Genomic DNA, 26,750 nt, shown 5'->3' on the forward strand with positions numbered 1-26,750 from the left:
GCTCATGCTGACGCTGGGTGAGGAGCTCGTCAGGATGACAGGGCGGCTCTCTGTATGGTGCCCCCCTGACAATATCACATTAAATATTCCAAATTATACAAATATCAATTAATCCAAATATTCTGCCAAATGATTAAAAATTTAGTCGGACTTCCCATGCTTCGGATTTGGAGGATCTGATCATCTTATAATTTATTGCATTTCTAATCATTATAATCAAAGTTGTTTCCAATAATTCTGTTGTTGTCCTTCAATCTTCATTTCACAGCCTCTGAATTGTTCCAACAAGCGAGTTTAACCAAACAGTATATGATTCTGTGTGGATTTTATGCCTATGATTCCCTTTCATAGCTTTTTTCAGAGTTTCACCTGTATGGCTTGACGGCCATGTCAGGAATGCTTTGATGGTGTTTCCTGCTTGGCAGGGGGTTGGACTGGACTTGTGGTCTCTTCCAACTCATATTATTCTATGTGTATGTTGTTGATGTTGTTATAAAATGAATAATTTTTTTGGAAAAAATAATAAAAGAAAAATCATCCCGGTTTCTTTCTTGCTATTTATCCTTCAGGTCAACTCCCTGGGAGAGACGGCCGAGCGGCTCATCCAGTCGCACCCAGAGTCGTCAGACGATCTCCAGGAAAAATGTACCGAGTTGAACCAAGCCTGGAGCAGCCTGGGAAAACGGGCCGACCAGCGGAAGGAGAAACTGGGCGACTCGCACGACTTGCAGCGCTTCCTCGGTGACTTTAGGTATACTGTATTTTTCGCTCCATAAGGCGCACCAGACCACAAGGCGCACCTAGTTTTCAGAGGAGGAAAACAGGGGGGGTAGGTATTCTTTTCTAGCGAGCCTTCAACGGCTCAAAAGGAAGGAGTGAAAGAGAGAGAGCAGAAGTGAGAGGGGAGGAAGGAAGGAAGGGGTGAGAGAGATAGAGATAGAGAGAAGGCAGGAAGGGGTGAAAGAGAGAGGAAGAGAGAGGGAAGGAAGGACGGAGGGAAGAGAGAGGGAGGGAAGGAAAGAAGGGGTGGTAGAGAGAGAGACAGCGAGGGAAGGAGGGAGGGAGAGAAGGAAGGAAAGGGTGAAAGAGAGAGAGAGGGACAGAGAGGGAAGGAAGGAGGGAGGGAAGAGAGAGAAGGAAGGAAGGGGTCAAAGAGAGAGAGGGAGGAAGAGAGAGTGAAGGAAGGGATGAGAGAGAAAGAGACAAGGAAGGAAGGGGTCAAAGAGAGAGGGAGGAAGAGAGAGAAGGAAGGAAGGGATGAGAGAGAGAGAGAGAAAGAGACAAGGAAGGAAGGGGTCAGAGAGAGAGGGAGGGAGGAAGAGAGAGGGAAGGAAGGAAGGAAGGAGAGGGAAAGAGGGAGGGAGGGAAGAGAAAGGGAAGGAAGGATGGATGGATGGAAGGGGTAAGAGAGAGTGAAATAAAGAGGGAGGACGGATGGAAGGGGTGAAAGAGAGAGAGAGGGAAGGATACAAACAGGCCACCAAGCCTGCTCTTGCCAGCGGGAGGGACGAGCGGCAAGAAAGGGCTCGTCCCGCCACTGCCTCTCGCACGGGCAGGCAGTGGTGCTGCCATTGGGGCTCCCCCAATGGCGACTCCTCTGCCTGCCCGTGCGAGAGGCAGCCTCTCCAGGGCTCTCGCGCCTGCTTTTGCGAGCAGCGGCAGCAAGAAAAGTAATAGTAATAATAATTTACCATTATTCCGCCCCTTTCCGCAGGGACCTCATGTCTTGGATCAACGGCATCCGTGGGCTCGTCTCCTCCGACGAGCTGGCAAAGGACGTGACTGGAGCGGAGGCGTTGCTGGAGAGACACCAAGTACGTAAAAATAAATAAATTAAATATTATTTTTATTATTATTATTGTTTTACAATTTAGAATATTCCTTTAAACAAGTTTCAAATCATTGTGCTTCTTTGGGGAAGATTGGCCAAAAACTTATCAAACTTTTTTTGGAGATTGCACAAAGATATTTTGAGCTTTTCAGGGGGAGATTGCATAAAAAATTGAACTTTTTTGGAGATTGCAGAAAACTTACTGATTTTTTTTGGAGATTGCACAGGAAGTTGTGCTTCTTTTGGTGAGATTCCACAAATATTACTGAGCTTTTTTGGAGATTGCACAAAATGCTTTTGAGCTTTTTCAGGAGATTCCACAAAAACCTACTGATCTTTTTTTTTGAAATGGCACAGAAAGTTGTGCTTCTTTTGGTGAGATTTTACAAATCTTATGGAACATTTTTTGGAGATTGCACAAAATGTTTTGCTTCTTTTGGGGAGATTGCACAAAATCTTACTGATCTTTTCTTTGGAGATTGCACAAAAAGCTTTTGAGCTTTTTTTGGGGGGGGGAGGAGACTGCATAAAATTTACTGAACTTTTTTGGGAGATTGCACAGAAAGTTGTGCTTCTTTTGGGGAGATTGCACAAAATCTTACTGACCTTTTTGGGAGATTGCACAATTTTTTGAGCTTTTCAGGGGGAGATTGCACAAACGTCATGGAGCTTTGTGGGGGGAGTTTGCACAGAAAGTGATTGAACCTTTTAAAAAGATTGCACATGAAATTGTCCTTCTTTTGGGGAGATTGCACAAAAAGCTTTTTTGCTTTCGGGGGGAGATTGCACAAAACTTACTGATCGTTTTTGGGAGATTTAAGAGAAAGTTGTGCTCCTTTTGGGGAGATTGCACAAAAAGTGATTGTACTTTGTAAAGATATTGTACAGAAAATTGTGCTCCTTTTGGGGAGATTGCACAATCTTACTGACCTTTTTTTGGAGATTGCACAATTTTTTTTTGAGATTTTCGGGGGGGGAGATTGCACAAACAATGTGGAGCTTTGTCGGGGGAGTTCGCAGAGAATGTTGTGCTTCTTTTGGGGAGATTGCACAGATCTTATTGAACTTTTTTTATAGATTGCACAAAAGGGTTTTGAGCTCTGTGGGGGGTTTCCCCCGGGGGGGGGGGACAAACGGCTGCATGAAGGCCTCTTCTCCCTCTGCCCTAGGAACACCGTACCGAAATCGACGCCCGCGCCGGAACCTTCCAGGCCTTCGAGCAGTTTGGCCAGCAGCTCTTGGCACACGGCCACTATGCCAGCCCGGAGATCAAGGAAAAATTGGGGGTCCTTGACGAGGAAAGGGCCGACTTGGAGAAAGCCTGGGTCCAGCGGAGGATGATGCTAGACCAGTGTCTAGAACTGCAGGTATTTGGTTCATTCCAGAGCGGGGGAGGGGCCCTTCATTCTGCCCCAGAGGCGGGGCTATGCAAATGGACTTCCTGAGGGAGGAGCCTGTGGTTTGAGGAATATTGTCCCCGGATTGCATAACATTTAAGTTTCATAGTCATTATTATTATTATTATTATTATTAATTGAATTGATATGCAGTATAACCCTTATGGAGCAGGCCTCGTGCTCTGGAGGTCGGGCTATGCAAATTGACTTATCAGGTGGCCGGCATTCATTATTGTTATCATTATTAATATTTATTTATTGAATTGATATACAACCCTTACGGAGGAGGCCTTGTGCTCTGGAGGTGAGGCTATGCAAATTGACTTATCAGGTGGCCGGCATTCCTTATTGTTGTTGTTGTTGTTGTTGTTGTTATTATTATTAATTGAACTGATATACAACCCCTATGGAGCAGGCCTTGTGCTCTGGAGGCGGGGCTATGCAAATTGACTTCTCGGGTGGCCGGCATTCTTCATTATTATTATTGTTATTAGAATTGATACACAACCCTTATGCAAATTGACTTCTCGGGTGGGGGGGCGCTGCCCGGAACCCCGTTTCCGGGGAGGGGTGGGCTCCCGGAAGACGTCATTTGGGAGGGAGGGCAGCCCGTGGCCGACGGGGGGCAGGTTCGGGGCAGGGTATGGCTCGGCCCACCCCCCTCACCCCCGCGCCCCTCCACCGCAGCTCTTCCACCGGGACTGCGAGCAGGCGGAGAACTGGATGGCGGCCCGCGAGGCTTTCCTCAACACGGAGGACAAAGGCGACTCACTGGACAGCGTGGAAGCGCTCATCAAGAAGCATGAAGACTTTGACAAGGCCATCAACGTCCAGGTGATTTATTTTCAATGGTTTTCATTTCATTGATAGATTGAAATTGTTTCATTTGTTGATTTGTTTATTGAATCTGTGGACGTTTTATTGAGTTGTTTTATTTAGTTTGTTTATGGACTCTATGGACATTTATTTTATGTAGTTTGTTTTTATTTATTGAATTCATTTATTTTTATTCATTTTTATTTCATTCATTTATTGAATTTGTTTCTTGAATCTATGGACATTTAGTTTATTTATTTACTTGATTTGCTTATTGAATCTATTTCCATTTGTTTTATTTAGTTTAATTAGTTTGTGTATTGAATCTATTTGCATTTATTTTATTTATTTTATTTATTTTGCTTTTATTTATTGAATTCCTTTATTTGGCTTCTTTAGTTTATTGAATCTATTGACATTTATTTTATTTTGTTTATGTTTTAATTATTTGAATTCATTTTTTAAAAATGATTTATTTTATGTTTTTAAATCAAATTTATATACCGCCCAGCGGTGCACGGAACATTTCCCATTCAAATATTTAGATCTGTCCCCCGACGGGAACGGAGAATGTTCCCATCGCTCTGCGCCCCTCTCCCGCTTTGCAAATCGGGTCGACTTCTGCGGAAAAGGCAACTTTCCATAAAATACTCTGTTCAAGAGCCTGGAAGGAATTTTCGTTCTTCTGTGCCCTTTCCCAACTTGGTTTGTTTCTTTGCCTTTTCCCATCAAGGAGGAAAAGATTGCGGCTCTGCAGTCCTTTGCCGAACAGCTCATTTCGGCCGACCACTATGCTAAAGGGGTTGTTGCCAATCGGCGTAACGAAGTTCTGGACAGGTCAGTGGTGCACCTTTATTTTTTTCTCTCGGGTGGGGGGGATCTGGGCGAAGGCTTTTAGACTGCCCTAAAATTTTATTTCAGTAATAATAATAATAAATATTGTTAAGATTAATGTTAATATTAATAATATTAATGATATTAATAAGGGTCGTCAAAAAACAGGTGAGCAAAACAATCAGGGACATTTACTTATCATCCTTATCCTCCTCATCATCATAGACGTCAAAAAAGAGGCAAGCCAAACAATTAGGGACTAATAATAATAATAATAATATTGATTATTTATACCCCACCCAACTGGCTAGGTTTCCCCAGCCACTGTGAGCGGCTCCATACAGAATAATAATAATAATAATAATAATAATAATAATAATAATAATAATAATAATAATAATAATAATAAATATTGTTAATAATGTTAATGTTGATGATATTAATAAGAATAAGATTAATAAGGGACATCTAAAAACAAGGTAAGCAAAACAATCAGGGACATTCAATCATCATCATTATCCTCCTCATCATCATTGATGTCAAAAAAGAGGCAAGCCAAACAATCAGGGACTAATAATAATAATAATAAAATTGATTATTTATACCCCACCCAACTGGCTAGGTTTCCCCAGCCACTGTGAGCGGCTCCATACAGAACAACAACAATAACTTATTGTCCATAAATTGATAATCATAATACCTTTATCGTCCATGTACAATCTGAAAAACCCAATAAATTGACAACAACAACAACCATTTATTGTCCATAAATTGATAATCATAATACCTTTATCGTCCATGTACAACCTGAAAAACCCAATAAATTGATAATCATAATACTAATTATTATTATTATTAATAATAATAATAATAATAATTTATTGTCCATAAATTGATAATCATACCTTTATTGTCCATGTACAACCTGAAAAACCCAATAAATTGACAATAAGAATACCTTGATCGTCCATGGGCAACCTGCCTACAATGAAATCCATCTATTAGATCAAATTAGATCAATTAGGTAAAAGGAATTGGGGGGGGGGAGGAATGGGGGGGGGAATTATCTCGTGGAGGAGTCGGAGAATGCCGGGGTGTCGCCATGTTCCAGATTACGGGGGAGGCGAGTGGGGTAGGGACCCGCTTCCTTTGACGGATTTTTCCGGGGGGCCCCCAGGTGGCGCCGGCTGAAAGCCCAGATGATCGAGAAGCGCTCAAAGCTGGGCGAGTCGCAGACCCTTCAGCAGTTCAGCCGCGACGTAGACGAGATCGAGGCGTGGATCAGCGAGAAGCTGCAGACGGCCAGCGACGAGTCCTACAAGGACCCCACCAACATACAGGTGAAACGGGGGAGGGACTGTAAAAATGATGGATTATTAGAGGATGATTAAAGGATTGTTATATTATTAGATGATGATTAGATTCGATGATTATTATATGTTACTGGATGTTTATACGTTATTAGATTATTATTACATGATTTGATGTTATATTATTATTAGATTATTAGATGAGATATTATGTTATTAGATTATTAGGTGATTATTAGATTATTATATGTTATATTATTAGATTAGATTATTATATGTTCATTATTATTGGATTATTATCTTAGATTTTCATTATATTGTTAGTAGATTAACTATTATATGTTCTATTACTATTATTATATTATGATATAAATACATTATATATTATGATATATATTATATATTATAAAATTACAATAATACTAATATATCATATTATTATATTATAATCTTGTTGTTAGATTATAATAGTAATATACTACACTATTATTATATTATTACTATGCTACTATAGATATATATGGATATATATTTTCATATATATATGTGTGTGTGTGTATACACACACACACACACATATACATATATGTACAATATTAATATTAGCAATATTATATTATTACTATATACACTCCTCTTTTCTTTTTCTTTTATGTTAAGGGGTTCTCTCATTTTCCTACTCATCTTGAAATACAGTGGCACCTTGGTTTGTGACCACAATTGGTTCTGGGGAGCCGGTTGCTCCCCGAGGCATGCTTCTGCGCATGCGTGAAGCGCCAATAGAGTGTTTCTGCGCATGCACACGCTGCGCAGATCGCTTCTGCGCATCCGAGCACCACAGAACCCGGATGTAAACACTTCTGGGTCCGCCGTGGTCGGAAACCAAAGCGGTCGCTCCCCGAGGCGGTCGCAAACCGAGGTACCACTGTACTGCCCCCCCTCAATGAGGCCAAACTTACAATTCACAAAATGTTTCGGGGTATGCGTAGCCCTGCGGTCCCCCGTTCCCCCGAAAAAAGCACTGACTATACACACACAAGACAGGCGCCAGTGCCGGGTCAGATGAACCCAGAAAGGTGCCCGTGCCAGGGCAGCCGAGTCCGTAAAGGTGCCTGTCTTGGGGCGGCCAAGTCCGGAAATCCGGGCAGCCAAGTCCGGATAGGTCCCGGTCCTGGGGTGGCCGAGCCCAAAAAAGGTGCTGGTTGGTGCCGGGGCGGATGAACCCAGAATGGTGGCGGTCCCAGGGTGGCCAATTCTGGAAATGTGCCATTCCTGGGGTGGCCGAGGCCAGAAAGGTGGTGGTCTTGGGGTGGCCAAGTCGGGAAACCCGGGCAGCCGAGTCCAGATAGCTCCTGGTCCTGGGGTTGCCAAGTCTGGAAAGGTGGCGGTCCCGGGGCGGCTGAGTCCAGAAAGGTGCCATTCCTGGGGTGGCCGAGTCCGGAAAGGTGCTGGTCCTGGGGCAGCCAAGTCCAGAAAGGTGCTGGGGCAGATGAACCCGGAATGGTGGCGGTCCCAGGGTCTTGAAAGGTGCCATTCCTGGGGTGGCCGAGTCCAGAAATGTGGTGGTCTCGGGGTGGCCAAGTCGGGAAACCCGGGCAGCTGAGTCCAGATAGGTCCTGGTCCTAGGGCGGCCAAGTCCGGAAAGGTGGTGGTCCCGGGGTGGTTGAGTCTGGAAAGGTGCCCATGTCAGGGTGGCTGAGTTCAGAAAGGTGCCAGTGCCGGGGCGGCTGAGTCCGGAAAGGTGCCAGTGCCCGGGTGGCTGAGTCCGGAAAGGTGCTGGTGCCAGGTCAGATGAACCCAGAAAATTGCCAGTGCTGGGGCGACCCGCGTCCGGAAAGGTGCCAGTGCCAGGGCAGCCTGGTCCGGAAAGCCAGGCTCTTGCCGTACCACGGTCCAATCTCTGCCCCCACTCGGGAATCCCCCCCCCCACTTTCCCGCAGGATCCCTTTCTGCTCCGGCGTCTCATTTCTCCCCATTTGTCGGCCACTCCCCCAACGTATGAATGACAGTCGCTGCCTCTGGGTCCCGAGAAACGGCCCTGATCTCTCCCTTCTTCTCTTCTCTCCCTCTCTTTTCCAGCTTTCCAAACTCCTGGTAAGTCCCGATAGCGTCTCCCCCCGTCCGTTATTTGTGGGTCGGAAAGTCGGCTTGCCTTTCCGATTATTATTATTATTTTCTCGTCTCTCCGTTCGATCGTACGTCTGTCCGTCCCGTCTCTCGTTGGGACGGCTTTTCCGTTTTTCTCCCCTCTCATCACTGACACACCCTCCCCCACATCGCCGTCTGTTTCGCTTGTTTTTTTTTGGTTGTGGTTTTTTTTTTGCTGCCCTGATATATAATACATTCACCTATTTGTTTGTTTTTACTAACTTATTCATTAACCTATTTATTTATTAACCTATTTATTTGTTGGTTGGTTTGGTTTTTATTATTTAATTATTAACCTATTAATTTATCAACTTATTTATTTGTTTTTATTCTTATTTATTAACCTATTTATTTATCAACCTATTATTTATTTATAATTTTTAATTTTTTATCAACCTATTTATTTATTATTTATCAACCTATTTATTTGTTAGCCATTTATTTATTTATTAACCTATAATTTATTGCCCTGTTTGTTTGTTTCTATTAATTTATTTAGTAACTTATTTATTTATTTACCTTTTATTTATTATTCATCGACCTTTTAATTTTTATTATTTATTTATTAACCTATTTACTTATTATTTAGCCTATTTATTTATTTGTTATTTTAAAAATTTATCAGCGTATTTATTTATTTACCTTTTATTTACTTATTTATTAACCTACTTTTTTTATTAACCACTTTCTTTCTTTACTAACCTATTTGTTTTGCTTCTACGCATGACCCATCTATCATTTGCTGGCCCGTTTGGGGGGCGGGGTGAGAACTGTGGGTGTAAATTCCTATTTTTATTCCCATTTTATTTTTCCTTTTAAAGCTTGCCCAGCTCATATATTCCTTAGCCAAGATTCCTTTTGGCCATTTTCATTCATTTTCCATTGCGGTCCAAGAAGCGCTTCGTTAGAACAGTGCCATGATTTACAAAGCTGGCTTGACAACGTATGAGAATAAACCATTTCTCATAAATATCTGTTTTCATATTTGCAGAGCAAACACCAAAAACACCAGGCCTTCGAAGCCGAGCTGCAGGCCAACGCCGACCGGATCCGTGGCGTCATCGACGTCGGCAATTCCCTCATCGAACGCGGAGCTTGCGCCGGGAGCGAGGACGCCGTCAAGGTGGGTGGCCAATTTCCTACAATTTCCTAAGCAGATAGGTCTGCCATGTGACCTATCATATAAAAGCCCATGTCGTTCCGAAGGTATTGGCATTTCCCGTTTAGACATAGCCCTTTTCTGGGCATAGCTTTGGAGGTTTTTTGTCTGATCCCGCTTGTGGCAAATTTTGTCTGCTCGTCTGGGGTGGCAAATTTGCTTCTGCTAGGGCTGCCGAATTTCCTAAAGCCGGTAAGTCTGCCATGTGACCTATGATATAAAAGACCACAGTGTTCTGAAGAGATTGGCGTCTTCAGTTTGGATGTATCCCCTTCTTGGGCGTAGCTTTTGAGGTTTTTGTTTAGTCCAGCCAGGCCACTCTGCTCCCTCTCATCTGGGGTGTCAAATTTGCTTCTGCTAGGGTTGCTGAAGCAGATAAGTCTGCCATGTGACCTATCATATAAAAGCCCACAACTTTTTGAAGAGATTGGCGCTTCCTGTTTGGACGTATCCCCTTCCTGGGTGTAGCTTTTGAGGTTGTTGTGTTGTCCGCCTAGGCCAGTCTGCTCCTGCTCGCCTGGTGTGGCGAATTTGCTTCTGCTAGGGTTGCTGAATTTCCTAAAGCAGATGGGTCTGCCATGTGACCTATCATATAAAAGCCCACAACTTTCCAAAGAGATTGGCATTTCCCGTTTAGATGTATCCCCTTCCTGGGCGTAGCTTTTGAGGTTTTTGTGTAGTCTGGCCAGGCTAGTCCATTCCTCCTCGTCCCTCAACAGGAGGGACCCGGCAGGGTTATCTCGCCTAGCCATCCCCCGGGATTGAACCCTCAAGAAGAGGGACCCGGGCAGGTTCCATTTCCCGCAACCTCTCCCCTTCTCGTTCCCACCCCACAGGCCCGATTGGCCGCCCTGGCCGACCAATGGCAGTTCCTGGTTCAGAAGTCGGCCGAGAAGAGCCACCGCCTGAAGGAAGCCAATAAGCAGCAGAATTTCAACACTGGGATCAAGGATTTCGACTTCTGGCTTTCGGAGGTAGGGCACTTGTTCCTTACGTTGAACACACGGCCTTCTGTTTCCGTGTCTAATAAATAATCATTCTATCATCGTTCAATAACAAGATGGGAAATGTCTGGCCTGATTTGCCGGGGGGGGGCGTGTTCCAAGGGGGATGTGCGACGATCCATCACCTATAGCGGAATATTTATTTCTATTTCTATTTATTTATTTCTATTTCTATTTATTTCTGTTTCTATTTATTTATTTATATTTATAAATTACATTGATAATATAATTGATAATATAATTCATATAGAATGTTATTTGTATAATGGCCGGTGAATATATATATATATAATTCATAACATACTTTATAATTTCCCCCCCAGGTGGAGGCGCTGCTCGCCTCTGAAGATTATGGGAAGGACCTGGCATCCGTGAACAACCTTCTCAAGAAACACCAGCTGCTAGAAGCAGATATTTCGGCCCACGAGGTGAGCCTCTGCCCCTAGACCAGGATGAGAAATAGGCATTATTATTATTATTATTATTATTATTATTATTATTATTATTGGCGATGTGCATCCAGATTTTTCCAAAAGGGATTTAAGGTGCATTTTTTTTTAGAAACGGAATCGAAATCTTCATTTTCAGTGTCGTAATTTTTATTTATTATTATTTTTAAATCGAGTTTCCTGTTGTTAACCCTCCGCTTTCCATCCATCCGAAGGATCGCTTGAAAGATCTGAATGGCCAGGCTGACAGCTTGATGACCAGCAGCGCTTTTGACACCTCGCAAGTCAAGGAGAAACGGGAGACGGTCAATGGGCGATTCCAGCGGATCAAGACCATGGCGGCCGCCCGGCGGGCCAAGCTCAACGAATCCCACCGCCTGCACCAGTTCTTCCGCGATATGGACGACGAAGAGTCCTGGATCAAGTAGGTCCTTGGGGGGATTCCGCCCCGGGTACCATGTGGGCTTGCTCCGCCATTGGGTGTTTTTATTATTATTTAAAAATCCCCCTTCCCCCCCCCCGATCCGCTTCCCAGGGAGAAAAAGTTGTTGGTTAGCTCGGAGGATTACGGCCGGGATCTCACTGGCGTCCAAAACCTGAGGAAGAAACACAAGCGGCTGGAGGCTGAGCTGTCTGCGCACGAACCGGCCATTCAGGTGGGGGAACACAGGGAATTGGGGTCAAGCCGGATGCTGGGATCCCCAAACGGATCTGCTCCCCCCTTGCCGATTCTCAAACTCCCGGTGGCGGTTTCCGACGGCTCTGGCGTATCAATTCCACCGATTGATGAAGTGGATCCATTTGATTCAATTTGATTTCATTGGATGAAATGGATCCATTTGATTCAATTGGATTTCAATGAATGAAATGGATCCATTTGATTCAATTGGATTTCAATGAATGAAATGGATCCAATTGAATACATTTGATTTCAATGAATGAAATGGATCCAATTGAATACATTTGATTTCAATGAATGAAATTGTTTCATTTGATTCAATTTGATGAATGAATGAAACGGATCCATTTGATTCAATTTGATTTCAATGAATGACATTGATCAATTTGATTCCACTTGATTTCAATAAATGAAAAGGATCCATTTGATGCCATTTGATTTCGATGAATGAAACGGATCAATTTGATTCTATTTGATTTCAGTGAACGAAAAGGATCCATTTGGTCCGAGATCCTAGTTTTGTTCCAGTCCTGGGCACTTGGGTTTTATTCAGCCTGATTTGCGAGGGGGCGGGTGGGGCCATTTTGACGGCGTCTAAAATAGGCGGTTAACCATTATTATTGTTGTTAATAATTGGATAACAAACAAATAATTAAATTATTTTTGATATATTATTATTACCAATAATTATTACCAATAACTTATTATTTATTTAATGTAATACATCACTCGTAATCTATTATTAAATTATTTTAATAGTTTATTATTAATATTAATAATAATGTGTTGTTATTAATATTAGTAATAATTTATTATTAATATTAATAATTGGTGTTTTTCCCATCCCCCGCACCAGGGCGTTCTGGACACAGGGAAGAAGCTGTCCGACGACAACACCATCGGCAAAGAGGAGATCCAGCAGAGGCTGGCGCACTTTGTGGATCACTGGCAAGAGCTCAAGAGGCTGGCTGCCGCCCGGTAAGCAAAGCATCCCTGTTTCCCGGGGGGGGGAGGGATTTGGGTTGCTGGAAATTGTAGAAGGGGATAGGATTGCACTGTACATAACAGGCACATCCAACAAGTAGATCGTGATCTACCAGTAGATCACTGGACGTCTGTGGTAGATAGATCACTCCCTGTTTCTAACTGTGTGACTAGATCACAATCTCTTGGGAGTTGGCCACCCCTGGTATATAAGAATAAACACAACTGAGAAATAGGAAAATGGGGGGGGGGCAGGAATGAGACCACACATAGCTAAGGGGAAGTCAAGAGGGGGAATTAGGAGGGAGGGATAAAGTTATTGACGGATGTATTTTGTGTGCTAGTTTAATTTATTTACGTTATTTATTTATCCATCCATTTATGTTATGTTATGTTTAACGGTGTATGAAGCAAGTTCAATAATGACGTATGAAGCAAATTCAATTCAAAAAAAGGGATAGGGTTGTAGAAGGGTTCTTGACGTCGAAGGATAGAAGGGCTGATCCAGATCCGATCCAGATCCCACTCCTGATCTCTTTCAGTGGCCAGCGTTTGGAGGAGTCCTTGGCGTACCAGCAGTTTGTGGCCAACGTGGAAGAGGAGGAAGCCTGGATCAACGAGAAGATGACCCTCGTGGCCAGCGAGGACTATGGGGACACCCTGGCTGCCATCCAGGTGAGCGGGTTTGGGTTCAACCCCAGAGCCTAGGGCTTGCCGATCGGAAGGTCGGCGGTTCGAATCCACGCCATGGGGTGAGCTCCCATTGCTCGGTCCCAGCTTCTGCCCACCTAGCAGTGCGAAAGCATGTCAAAAGTGCAAGTAGATCAATAGAGGAGGTAAACGGCGTTTCCGTGCACTGCTCTGGTTTGCCAGAAGCGGCTTTGTCATGCTGGCCACATGACCTGGAAGCTGTCGCTGGCTCCCCTGGCCAATGACGCGAGATGAGCGCCGCAAACCCAGAGTCGTCCGCGACTGGACCTAATGGTCAGGGGTCCCTTTCCAACGAGTCATTTAATGTTATTATTGTTATCATCACCATCATCATATATTAGTTTGCTCTGTAACCTGCACCAAAGGCTACTGATAATAGTATTATCATCTTCATTATTATTTGGGGCCTGTTATCCAGCTTGACCCCCCCCCCGAATTGAACCCGAAAGAGATGGGGCCGGGCAGGGGGGTTATCTACAAGCTTCTACATCTCCCATAATCCTTGGGGGGACTAGAGAGCTCCTTAGAAGCCTCAAACTACATCTCCCAGAATCCTTTATGGGGATGCTGTGTTGAAAGGGGACCAGAGGGCGTCTTAGAAGCTTCACACTACATCTCCCATAATCCTTTGGGGGACTAGAGAGCACCTTAGAAGCTTCAAACTACATCTCCCAGAATTGTTTGGGGAACTAGAGAGTACCTTAAAAGCTTCACACTACATATCCCAGAATTCTTTGGGGGACTAGAGAGCACCTTAGAAGCCTCAAACTGCAGTGCTGAAAGGGGTCTAGAGGGCGCCTTGCATCCTGACCCTCCCCGGGATTGAACCCGCAAGAGGACGGACCCATCTGGGGGGCTGTCCCGGAATTAGTCCCGCCAAGGAGGCCACTGCCCCATGGCAGCTGCTCTCCCCGCTTTGACCCGGGTTCACTCCGCTTCCCCTGCAGGGCCTGCTGAAGAAGCACGAAGCCTTTGAAACCGATTTCACTGTGCACAAAGACCGTGTGAACGACGTCTGCGCTAACGGGCAGGAACTCATCCAGAAGGTGAGCTCCGGGGAGGGCGCTTGGGGCGGCCGACCCCGGGACTTGGCGCCCTGGCGACGGTTCTCTAGGGCGGACTCCTCCCGTCTCCTGGTTAGGTTATGGGCCCGTTGTCTTGAGCTCGTAACCGAATGCCTGCGATTCAGATTTCCCCGTTTCGGGAAATACAGGTGAAACTCGGAAAATTAGAACATCGTCAAAAAGTGCATTGACTTCAGTAATGCAACTTATTGTTTTTTAGTCACTAGGGCTAGCTGGCTAAATTAGACCTACGTAGAGTGGGGGAATGGTAGAGTGGTTGATGGAAGTAAAAAATATAAAATATGCAAGATTGTTAAGTGTTTAATGGATATATATGTAAAAAAAATCAATTAAAAATAATAAAATTATTATTATTATTATTATTATTATTATTATTATTATTATTCCTAATGGAAGCCGGTCAGCCACGTTGCGTCCAGAGAAACGAGACTTTTCTCCTCCTTTTTCTTCTCCAGAACAATCACCACGAAGAGAACATCACGGCCAAGATGAAGAGTCTGAGGGGGAAAGTCTCCGACCTGGAAAGGGCGGCATCGCAGCGGAAGGCCAAGCTGGACGAAAACTCCGCCTTCCTCCAGTTCAACTGGAAAGCGGACGTGGTGGAGTCTTGGATCGGTAAGAGCGGCTCCCCGTTTACCCAGTTCCCCCCAGTTTGGATGAAGGCGTTTCCCCACTTTCCCACTCAACCCCCCCCCCCAAAAAAATTCCCCGAGGTTTGCTGTCCGTCTCCGGGAGGGCGTGTTTTAATTACTACCTAATAGTAATAATAATGAATTTACACTTTCTATTATTATTATTATTATTATTATTATGATCACTTCCTATTATGATTATTATGATTATTAACGGAGTCAAGTTATTACTATCTAATAATAATAATAATAATTTATACTTCCTATTATTATCACTTTCTATTATAATTATTAATGGAGCCAAGTTTTCCTGCCCATTAATTTACACTTCTTATTATTATCACTTCCTATTATTATTATTATTATTATTATTATTATTATCATCATTATTTTTAACGGAGCCAAGGGACCCTGCCCCTTAATTTACATTTCTTATTCTTATTCTTATTATTACTGCTATTATTATAAATAATAATTTACACTTCCTATTATTATCCTCACTTCCTATTATGATTATGATGATTATTCTGATTCTTATTATTAACGGAGCCAAGTTTTCCCTGCCCATTAATTTACACTTCCTATTATTATTATTATTATTATTATTATTATTATTATTACCTATTATTATTGATAATAATCATTTTGCACTTCCTATTATTATTATCACTTCCTATCATCATCTTAATCATCATCATCATTATTAACGGAGCCGAATTTGCCCTGCCCATTAATTTAGACTTCCTATTCTTATTATCATCCCTTTCTATTATCGTTATATTGAACCTATTTTTATTACTTGCGAATTCACGGCTTTCTCCCGCCCCCTCCCTGCCGTCTTTCTAGGAGAAAAAGAGAACAGCCTCAAGACGGACGACTATGGCCGGGACCTCTCCTCCGTGCAGACCCTCCTGACCAAACAGGTGAGCCCCGGAGCCGGCCTCCCGCCACTTGGGCGGGCAATTCAAACCCACTCCCCTCTCCCCCCCTTGCCATCCCAGAGCTGGCTTCCTGCTGCTTGGGTGGGCAATTCAAACCTGCTCCCCTTGCCGCCCCGGAGCTGGCCTCCCGCCGCTTGGGCGGCGATTCGAATCCGCTCTCCTCTCTCCCCCCTTGCCATCCTGGAGCCAGCCAGGCCATCCTTGGTGGGATGGTTGCTCCCATCTGGCAATTCGAATCCACTCCCCTCTCTTCCCCCCCTTGCCATCCCGGAGCCAGCCAGGCTGTCTCTTCTTGGGGCGGCTGTTCCCGCCTGGCAATTCGAACCCGCTCCCCTCTCCTTCCTGCCACAGGAGACCTTCGATGCTGGGTTGCAAGCGTTCCAGCAAGAGGGCATTGCCAACATTGCCGCCCTGAAGGACCAGCTATTGGCCGCCCAGCACGTCCAATCGAAAGCCATCGAGGCCCGCCACGCCTCACTCACCAAGCGCTGGAACCAGCTGCTGGCCGATTCGGCCGCCCGGAAGAAGAAGCTTCTGGAAGCCCAGGAACACTTCCGGAAGGTGGGCGGGAGCGTCCGATCGCGTCGGTGGTCCCTCGTAGCCGGAGGTCGCTGGGTTTACAAATTAGTGGCCAGACAAAAGCTGTGGAAGTTGAAAAGCGCCCCCTGTTTATTTAAACTTCCTATAATCATTATTATCATCACTTCCTATTGTTATTATTATTATTATTATTGGAACCGTTTGCCCTGCTCATTAATTTACATTTCCTAATACTCCCTATTATTATTAATAGTAATTAATTTACACTTCTGATTATTATTACTTCCTATTATTATTATTATTATTATCATCATCAGTATTATCATTCATTATTATTGTTATTGTTATTGTTATCATCATAATCATCATTATTCTTAACATTCTTATCATTCTTATTATCATTATTATTATTATTAATGGAGCCAAGTTTGCCCTGCCCATTATTATTGTCACTTCCTATTATTATTATTATTATTATTATTATTATTATTATTATCATCATCATCATCATCATTGTTATTATCATCATTATCAATTATTATCATTATCAATTATCATTATCAATTATCATCATTATTATCATTATCATTATTCTTATAATTATTCTTATAATTATTCTTATTCATATTAACAGAGCCGAGTTTGTCCTGCCCATTAATTTACACTTCCTATTATCATCGTTACCATAATTATTCTCATTATTCTCATAATTATTCTCATTATTCTCATCTTTATTATTATCATATTATTATTACTATTAGCTTCCATATCTATTACCTGCAAAGGCCCATTAATTGCCTCTCCCCCCCCCAGGTGGAAGACCTGTTCCTCACCTTTGCCAAGAAGGCCTCCGCCTTCAACAGCTGGTTTGAGAACGCCGAGGAGGACTTGACGGATCCGGTGCGCTGCAACTCCCTGGAGGAGATCCGGGCGCTCCGCGATGCGCAGGACGCCTTCCGCGCCTCCCTCAGCTCCGCCCAGGCCGACTTCAACCAGCTGGCGGAGCTGGAGAGGCAGATCCGCAGCTTCCGGGTGGCCTCCAACCCCTACACCTGGTTCACCATGGAAGCTCTCGAGGAGACCTGGAGGAATCTCCAAAAGATCATCAAGGTAGGCATAGTCATTGCCCCGCCTGCCTAGTCATTGCCCAATTTACCTAGCTACTGCCCAATCTGCATAGGTATTGCCCCATCTGCAGAGGTATTGCCCAATTTACCTAGGTACTGCCTCATCCACATAGGTATTGCCCCGCCTGCGGAGGTATTACCCCATTTGCATAGGTATTGCTTCACCTGCGGAGATATTACCCCATTTGCATAGGTTTGGCCCACCTGCCTAGTTATTGCACAATTTACCTAGCTATTGCCCCATTTGCCTAGTCATTCCCCACCTGCCTAGTCATTGCCCAATTTATCTAGGTACTGTCCCATCCGCATAGGTATTGCCCCGCCTGTGGAGGTATTGCCCCACCTGAAGAAGTATTGCCCCATTTGTATAGGCATCTACATAGGTATTTCTCCGTCTGCATAGTCATGGCCCCGCCTGCACAGGTATTGCTAATTTACCTAGCAGTTGCCACGTCTGTATTGCCCTGCCTGCAGAGGTATTGCCCAATATACCTACCGGTAGGTACTGCCCCATCCACATAGGTATTGCCCCGCCTGCAGAGGTATTGCCCCGTGTGCATAGGTATTTACATAGGTATTGCCCCATCTCCATAGGTATTGCCCAATTTACCTAGGTACTGCCCCAACCGCATAGGTATTCCCCACCTGTGGAGGTATTGCCTCGCCTGCAGAAGTATTGCCCCATTTGCATAGGTATTTCCCTGTCTGCACAGTCATTGCCCCGTCTGTATATGTATTGCCCCGCTTGCGGAGGTATTGCCCCATTTGCATAGGGGCATTGCCCCGCCTGCATAGTCATTGCCCAATTTACCTAGGTATTACCCCATCTGCCTAGTTATTGCCCCATCTGCCCAGTCATTGCCCACTTTAGGTACCGCCCTATCCACAAAGGTATTGCCCCACCTGCATAGGTATTGCCCTGCCTGCACAGGTATTGCCCGATTTACCTAGGTACTGCACCAACTGCACAGGTATGCCTTGCCTGTGGAGGTATTGACCCATTTGCATTGCCCCGCCTGCCCAGATATTGCCCAATTTCCCTAGGTGTTGCCCCGTCTGCATAGGTATTTCCTCACCTGCAGAGGTATAGCCCAATTTACCTATGTATTGCCCTATCTGCCTAGTTATTGCCCCAACTGCCTAGTCATTGCCCAATTTATTTTGGTACCGCCCCATCCGCATAGGTATTGCCCAATTTACCCTTCCATTCCCCAACGGTTCCTTCCTTTCCCCCCCAGGAACGTGAGCTGGAACTCCAGAAGGAGCAGCGGCGGCAGGAAGAGAACGACAAGTTGCGCCAGGAATTTGCCCAGCACGCCAACGCATTCCACCAGTGGATCCAGGAAACCAGGTGCGGCCGTTAAATTTCTTCCTCAAGGAGGGGATTATGATTTTTGCGTGAAATAACAACAACAACAACCACCACCACCACCCCATTATTAGAAATAGGCAGCCCTGTTTAGGGAATCTTTGAAGGATGGATTACTGTATTTTAATATTTTGTTGGAAGCCGCCCAGAGTGGCTGGGGAAACACAGCCAGATGAGTGGAGTATAAATAATAAATGCTACTGTTACTGTTACCACTACTACCACTACTATCATTGTTACTACTACGTGCTGAAGGTACAGGTAAAAGCATAACTATTTGGAAACCCAGCCAGATGGGTGGGGTAGAGATTTATTATTGTTGTTGTTTTGTTACTGTTACTGTTGTTACTATTTTCATTTATACTACTAATTCTATTGTCACTACTACTACTGTTGTTATTGTTACTACTATTGTTGATATTACTATTGCTATCACTACTTTCGCATTACTATTGTTGTTGTTACTACTGCTACTACTGTTACCATTATTATTATTGCTGCTACTACTACTGTTGTTGTTTCTGAGGTTCGATTTGTCAACGATTTTCAGGTCCTTTCCTCTCTCAAAGCAGCGACGTCGCCCTTGGCTAACCTGCCTTTTCTTTCTCCCCTTTCTCCCCTCTCCCGTCCGCCGGAACCTTTCTCCTGCTTCCTGATACCTGGACCGTTCGCCAGGACCTACCTGCTCGATGGGTTAGTACAAAATGGATTTATATATATATATATATATATAAAAACAACAACACCACAAAAGCGGCTTTTGTGTCTTGTGCTTCGTCCCGCCGTGGCTTTGCTTGTGATGTCGGTGTTTGTCGAATCAGCCTTGCTTGGTACCTGGGCTCTGCATAGGTATTGCCCCAGCTGCATCGGTATTGCCCCATTTACAGAGGTATTGCCCAGTTTACCTAGGTATTTCCCCATCTGCATAGGTATTGCCCCACCTGCGGAGGTATTGCCCCATTTGTATAGGTATTTACATAGGTATTGCCCCATCTGCATAGGTATTGCCCCATCTGCATAGGTATTGCCCTGCCTGCACAGCTATTGCCCCGCCTGCCTAGTTATTGCCCCATCTGCCTAGTCATTGTCCAAGTTACATAGTTATTGCCCCGTCTGCACATGTATTTGCCTGCCTGCAGAGGTATTGGCCAGTTTACCTAGGTACTGCCCCGCCTGCGGAGGTATTGCCCCGTTTGCATAGCTATTTACATAGGTATTGTCCCACCTCCAGAGGTATTGCCCAATACATAGGTATTACACAGGTATTGCCCCATTTACCTAGATACTGCCCCATCCGCATCGGTATTGCCCTGCCTGCGGATGTATTGCCCCATTTGCATAGCTATTTCCGTAGGTATTGCCCCACCTCCAGAGGTATTGCCCAATTTATTTGGGTCTGCCCCATCCACATATGTATTGCCCCATCTGGATAGGTATTTCCCCAGCGCCCCACCAACAGAACGGATCTTCTCGAGAAGCCGAGGGGTCATTTGGCCGCTGACCCCCGGCACCGCCCCTCCCCCTTGTTTCCTGTGCATTGCCAGCTGACATTGTTGCCCCGCCCTCCGTTGTCATGTCTGCTCCCCTACAGGTGAAACTCGGAAAATCAGAATATCGTCGAAAAGTGCATTTATTTCAGTAAGGCAACTTGTAATTTTATTTTATTTTAATTTTATTTTAATTTCGACAATTTTTTTCTTTTGGAAGTTCCGTAGGAATCAAACAAACAGTTGCAAGCATACAAAAATCAACACAAATAAACATTGCTATAACATTTCATGAATTACACTAGCAAGCCCTGCCGCACGTTGCTGTGGCTCATCATTGATTCCATTCCATTTATAATTGACCCGCCTAACGACAAAGAATGACAATGACAACCAATCAAGGCTTAACATCTCTCGCTTTGCATGTCATGCGTCTTATCTCAGAGATAGGTTTCACCTTTGAAGTTGCGTTACTGAAATAAAGGCACTTTTCGGCGATATTCTGATTTTCCAAGTTTCACCTGGATTTCCGCCCCCCCCCCTACTTTTGGGATTTCACCTGGTTTCTTTTCTTCGACTAGAATTGCGTACCGCCGTGTAATTCGTGTCTATCAATATGAAGTTGGCGATGATCTTTCTGGAAGGTTTTATTCCTCTTTATTTTCCTTATCTCACTGCGGTTTTATTTTCCTTTCCTTTCCTTTTCCGTTTTTTGCTTTTTTTCTTTTCCAAAACACCCAAAACGGCACGTTCCTAATTCCCAAGGCTTGCTTTTCCTCTGGACTAATGCTCACGGCTTCAGGGGGACGGGACAGTTTGCGGCCAGGAGGGGTGTTCCCCGGACTTATCCGGAACTCTGCGTCCGGGGTGAATTTTCGGCAAAACATCCAGGAAATCCCGGATGTACAGATGAAACTCTGAAAATTAGAATATCATTGAAAAGTGCATTTATTTTCTTATTTTTTCGTTTCCTTTTAATTTTGACAAAGGCTTTCTAATTCTCCGAGTTTCACCTGTAGATACCAAAATAAAAATTACTCCGACCAAGTTCTCCCTTTTGGGAAGACCCCACCTACAGAACACCTCGGTCCCCACCTACAGAACCTCGTGGCGAAACGGGAATCCTTTTCTCCAAAACGGGGCCCTTTCTGGTTTGCAAGCCCACCCCCTGGTGGCGCAGAGGAGAAGTGTCCGGTTTGGGGTGAGGACAGAACCCCGTTTCACCACAGGGGTGGGGGTGCGGAACCCCCGGGCCGGCTGGTACGGAATCCGGGTTCGTTTGGGAATTTTCACACCCGAGATGGAGGAAGGGATGCGCTGCTCTAACCTTCGGAAAGGAGTGGCTTTGTGTGGCTCTTTCACGCTTCTGCCTTTAATTTGGGTTCTCTTCCTTCCCCTTCCCAAGCAAGAGGGCAGGTCCTGAAATTGTAGGGAACCTGGTTCCCATTGGAGAATCGGAGGGATTGATCTCTGGGTCACAAGCTTTGCAGTGGTTCCAGACTCAGCCGATTGTTCTGCTAGCGTTCCGAACCGAGCCATGAGCTTTGCAAAGGTTCCAGACTCAGCCGGTTGCTTTGTAAAGGTTCCAAACCAAGCCATTAGTTTTGCAAAGGTTCCAGACCAAGCTAGTCATTGTGCCAACGCTCCGAACCGAGCCATTAGTTTCGCAAAGGTTCCAAACCAAGTCATTCGTTTTTCAGCAGTTTCAAACTGAGCCATTAGTTTTGCAAAGGTTCCAGACCAGGCTAGTCATTGTGCCAACATTCCGAACCGAGCCATGATGTTCCAAACCAAACTGGTCGTTTCCCAAAGGTTCTGAAGTGAGCGGTTAGTTCTGTAATGGTTCCAGACCAAGCTAGTTATTTCACCAAGGTTCTGAACCAAGCTGGTTGCTTTGCAAAGGTTCTAGACTGAACCATTAGTTTTGCAAAGCTTCCAAATTGAACCATTAGTTCTGCACAGGTTCCAAACTGGGCCATTCGTTTTGCAACGGTTCTAAACCATTGGAGCTCTTGCCACCCCAAAACCACTTTGCAACGGTTCTAGGCTGAGCTGCTAGTTTTGCAACGGTTCTAAACCAAGCCACTCAATTTACTAACTGAGCCATTAGTTTTGCAAAGCTTCCAGACCAAGCTAGTTATTTCGCAAAGGTTCTGAATCAAGCCAGTCACTTTGCAAAGCTTCCAGGCTGAGCCATTAGTTTTGCAAAGATTTTGAACCAAACCAGTCGCTTTGCAATGGTTCCAGGCTGAGCCATTAGTTTCGGAACGATTCTGAACCAAGCCAGTCACTGCGCAAAGGTTCTAGACTGAGCCATTAGTTTTCCAACGGTTCTAAGCCGAGCCAGTCGCATTGCAGAGGTTCTGGGCTGAGCCACTCAATTTTACAATGGTTCCAAACCCAGCCCATCACCACCTCTCGCGAATCACTGGGGAGGGGGGCGCGTCTGTCTGGCACGGCAGGGGCGGCTGAGTTTGCACCGGCGGGGAACCCGCTCCGTCAGTGGAGAAGTGAGCGCTTTTGGGTTTGGCATGACGTGTGTGTGATTTTTATTTTTCTCCTTTGAATGGGGCTCGAAATTAACCTTGACGAGAAACTGAAATCCTCTGGGTGACGACCGATCCAAATCCCGAGTCATTTGCCATGATGATGATGATGGAGGATTTGCTCCTGGCCGGTTCTGTTTGGCTCAATAGTAGACCCACAGAACTGAAGGGAGCCAAGTCTGCCCTGCCTGTTAATTTACACATTATTATTATTATTATTATTATTATTATTATTATTATTATTATTACACTTCCTATTATTATTATTAGAGCGAAGTTTGCCCTGCCCATTAATTTACATTTCCTATTATTATTATTATTATTATTATTATTATTATTATTAACGGAGCCAAGTTTCACTGACCGTTAATTTATGCTTCCTATTCTTATTCTTAATGGAGCCAAGTTTACCCTGACCATTAATATACATTTCCTATTATTATTATTATTATTATTATTGGAGCCAAGTTTCTTTGCCCGTTAATTTACACTTCCTATTATTACTATTCACAGAGCGAAGTTTGCCCTGTCCATTAATATACATTTCTTATTGTTGCTGTTGTTAAGTTTGCCCTGCCCATTAATATACATTTCCTGTTGTTGTTGTTGTTACTACTACTACTACTACTATTGAATTTATATCCATTCCCAATTTGAGAGGGAATATCTGGAATCACGTTCTGTATTTTAATTTATTCCTTGAAGTTCCATACCGCCCTCTACCTGGCGGTTTGCGAAAGGAAATCAGGGTGCAAATGCACAGAATACATAATAATGTCTTAATATGTCTTAATACTAATAATAATGTCTTAATATGTCTTAATACTAATAATAATGTCTTAATATGTCTTAATACTACTAATAATAATGTCTTAATAATAATAATATAATGTAATGTAATAATAATATAATGTAATAATAATAAACCCATAGCCCTTTTTTTTAATAAAAAAAAGTCAAAGTGACTCCAGGGAAATCTCCTGATGGGAGCTAGTTCCCGGTGATTTCAGAGAATCGGCACAATTGCTCCAGGTTCCTTTCCAGCCGTTCAAATGCCTTGCGGTGTGTATGAAAGTCAGGAACCCTCAACGGAACCGGAGAAAATCCCAGGTTCCCCGGCCGGCAATCGATTCTGTGTTGGTCAGCGATTTGGGGCAAAAAAAAGGGTGTTAATTCCGAGCCTCACCGGTTGTTTATTCTCGGCGCCGCTCTTGTCGACCCTTCTCATGTCTCCCTCCGGTTCTAGGTCTTGCATGGTTGAGGAATCCGGAACCCTGGAATCACAGCTGGAAGCGACCAAGGTACGTGGCTTTCTTCCCCCCTTTTCCCAATGTTCAAAAGCGAGCTTAATAATAATAATAATAATAATAATAATAATAATAATAATTTATTATTTATACCCCGCTCATCTGGCTGGTTTTCTCCAGCCACTCTGGGCGGCTTCCAACAGGAGAATGAAATACTGATTTGATTCAAGATTAAAAGCCTCTCTAAACAGGGCTGCCTTCAGATGTCTTCTAAAAATCTGGTAGTTCTTTTTCTCTTTGACATCTGGTGGGAGGGCGTTCCACAGGGTGGGTGCCACTACTGAGAAGGCCCTCTGCCTGGTTCCCTGTAACCTGGCTTCTCGCAACGAGAGAACCGCCAGAAGGCCCTCGGTGTTGGGCCTCAGTGTCCGGGCAGAACAATGGGGGTGGAGACACTCCTTCAGGTCTACTGGACCGAGGCCTTTTAGGGCTTTGAAGGTCAGCACCAACACTTTGAATTGTGCTTGGAAACGTACTGGGAGCCAATGTAGGTCTCTTACGACCGGTGTTATGTGGTCTCGGCGGCCGCTCCCAGTCACCAGTCTAGCTGCCGCATTCTGGATTAGTTGTAGTTTCCGGGTCACCTTCAAAGGTAGCCCCACGTAGAGTGCATTGCAGTAGTCCAAGCGGGAGATAACCAGAGCATGCAGCACTCTAGTGAGACAGTCTGCAGGCTTTCCGCTAAATGAAATGACATCTTATTTACAAACTCACAAAGAAGAGCAAAAACAAAGGCTTCAAAATTGATGAAATGGATAGCATTCCGGGAAGATTTTAATGAGTGGCATTTTAATTTATTTTTAATTTTGTTTGGAAGCTGCCCTGAGTGGCTGGGGAGACCCAGCCAGATGGGCATTTTACAAATATATTAGTTACAGGTAGGTAGCCGGGTTGGTCTGACACAGTCAAAACAAACAAAAAACCTTCCAGCATGGGGTTGTTTCGTTGTTCCTTCTTTCCCTTTTTAATTTTCTTCCTTCTTTTCTCACTTTTGTGTCTGTATTAAATGTTGTTGCATTTTGATATTTCTTAATTCAAATTAAATCTTGATTAATTAAATTAAATCTCTGTGTATTTTTATTTCCCCCTCTCCCTCTCTGTATTTATCTCTCTCTCTTATTCCCCCTCTCTCTTTGCATTTTTCTTTCTCTTTTTATTTCTATCTCTTTGTATTTATCTCTCTCTCTCTTTATTCCCTCCCTCCCTCCCTCTCTCTCCCTCTTTGTATATTTCTCTCTCCCCCCCCCCTCTGCCAAACAGCGCAAGCACCAGGAGATCCGGGCCATGCGCAGCCAGCTGAAGAAGATTGAGGACCTGGGGGCCGCCATGGAGGAGGCCCTGATCCTCGACAACAAGTACACCGAGCACAGCACTGTGGGGCTGGCCCAGCAGTGGGACCAACTCGATCAGCTGGGCATGAGAATGCAGCACAACCTGGAGCAGCAGATCCAAGCCAGGTGAGGCCCCCACATTGGAGGAGGGTGGGTCAGAGATCCCGGAACCCACCACTCGGGTCCGCCTGCCTGTCCCCACCCCACCCTGAGTCCATAGCTGTCAAGTTCTCCCTTTTTTAAAAGAGAAATTCCCTTATTCGCGAGAAAAAGGAAAGCTTGACAGCTATGCCTGAGTCCATCCCCCTCCATATTTATCGGGGAGGCAGGGCGCTGCTCCGATTTGGGGCGCCGACATATGGCGCAGGGGTCTGAGATTCCGCCCCCGCCACGAGGGGGGGGGGCATTCTCGATCTAGAACATAACACGGTAGCCGTGAACTCCAACCTAGGCTTCTTGGAATGCCAAATAATAATAATTAATGGAGCCAAGTTTGCCCTGCCCATTAATTTACACTTCCTATTATTATTATTAATAATAATATTATTATTAGAGCCACGTTTGCCCTGCCCATTAATTTAAACTTCCTATTATTATTATTATTATTATTATTATCATCATCATCATCATCATCATAATCGGAGCCAAGTTTGCCCTGCCCGTTAATTTACACTTCCTATTATTATTATTGCCAAATTTACCCTGCCCATTAATTTAGACTTCCTATTATTGTTATTTTTATTATTACTATTAGAGCCAAGTTTGCCCTGCCCATTAATTTAAACTTCCCATTATGAGCCAATTTTGCCATTATTATTATTATTATTATTATTAACAGAGCCAAGTTTGCCCTGTTAATTTACACTTCCTATTATTATTACTATTATTACTATTAGAGCCAAGTTTGCCCTGCCCATTAATTTAAACTTCCTATTATCATCATCATCATCATCAACGGAGCCAAGTTTGCCATGAGAGCGCTGTGCGAGCTGGAATCTGCCGCTTAGCTCCATCCACTCACACCCCAGACTTATTTGGGTTCCCCAAAGCCTTCGGGGAGGCG

At 44.3% G+C, this 26,750-nt stretch overlaps 1 protein-coding gene across 7 annotated transcripts in view; it reads left to right on the top strand.

The window, feature by feature from the left end:
- Window positions 1-26,750, top strand: part of SPTAN1 (spectrin alpha, non-erythrocytic 1) — a 66,408-nt gene that overhangs the window by 35,845 nt on the left and 3,813 nt on the right. For 2 of the 7 annotated variants that reach the window (XM_035112559.2, XM_035112561.2), the window contains 24 exons: window positions 570-751; window positions 1,715-1,814; window positions 3,001-3,198; window positions 3,916-4,062; window positions 4,778-4,881; window positions 6,056-6,218; window positions 8,268-8,282; window positions 9,328-9,459; window positions 10,332-10,469; window positions 10,823-10,927; window positions 11,164-11,372; window positions 11,484-11,604; window positions 12,484-12,605; window positions 13,154-13,286; window positions 14,270-14,368; window positions 14,863-15,022; window positions 15,886-15,962; window positions 16,332-16,541; window positions 17,334-17,630; window positions 18,886-18,998; window positions 19,692-19,709; window positions 21,085-21,147; window positions 24,296-24,350; window positions 25,617-25,813. In XM_035112559.2, coding sequence (XP_034968450.2) covers window positions 570-751; window positions 1,715-1,814; window positions 3,001-3,198; window positions 3,916-4,062; window positions 4,778-4,881; window positions 6,056-6,218; window positions 8,268-8,282; window positions 9,328-9,459; window positions 10,332-10,469; window positions 10,823-10,927; window positions 11,164-11,372; window positions 11,484-11,604; window positions 12,484-12,605; window positions 13,154-13,286; window positions 14,270-14,368; window positions 14,863-15,022; window positions 15,886-15,962; window positions 16,332-16,541; window positions 17,334-17,630; window positions 18,886-18,998; window positions 19,692-19,709; window positions 21,085-21,147; window positions 24,296-24,350; window positions 25,617-25,813 — 3,158 coding nt within the window. The remainder of the gene's footprint in view (window positions 1-569; window positions 752-1,714; window positions 1,815-3,000; window positions 3,199-3,915; window positions 4,063-4,777; window positions 4,882-6,055; window positions 6,219-8,267; window positions 8,283-9,327; window positions 9,460-10,331; window positions 10,470-10,822; window positions 10,928-11,163; window positions 11,373-11,483; window positions 11,605-12,483; window positions 12,606-13,153; window positions 13,287-14,269; window positions 14,369-14,862; window positions 15,023-15,885; window positions 15,963-16,331; window positions 16,542-17,333; window positions 17,631-18,885; window positions 18,999-19,691; window positions 19,710-21,084; window positions 21,148-24,295; window positions 24,351-25,616; window positions 25,814-26,750) is intronic. The other 5 variants (XM_035112562.2, XM_035112564.2, XM_035112563.2 and 2 more) reach the window with 3 other exon arrangements.

The sequence above is a fragment of the Zootoca vivipara genome, chromosome Z (genome assembly GCF_963506605.1).
Source record: "Zootoca vivipara chromosome Z, rZooViv1.1, whole genome shotgun sequence".
Classification (NCBI taxonomy): Eukaryota; Metazoa; Chordata; class Lepidosauria; order Squamata; family Lacertidae; genus Zootoca; species Zootoca vivipara.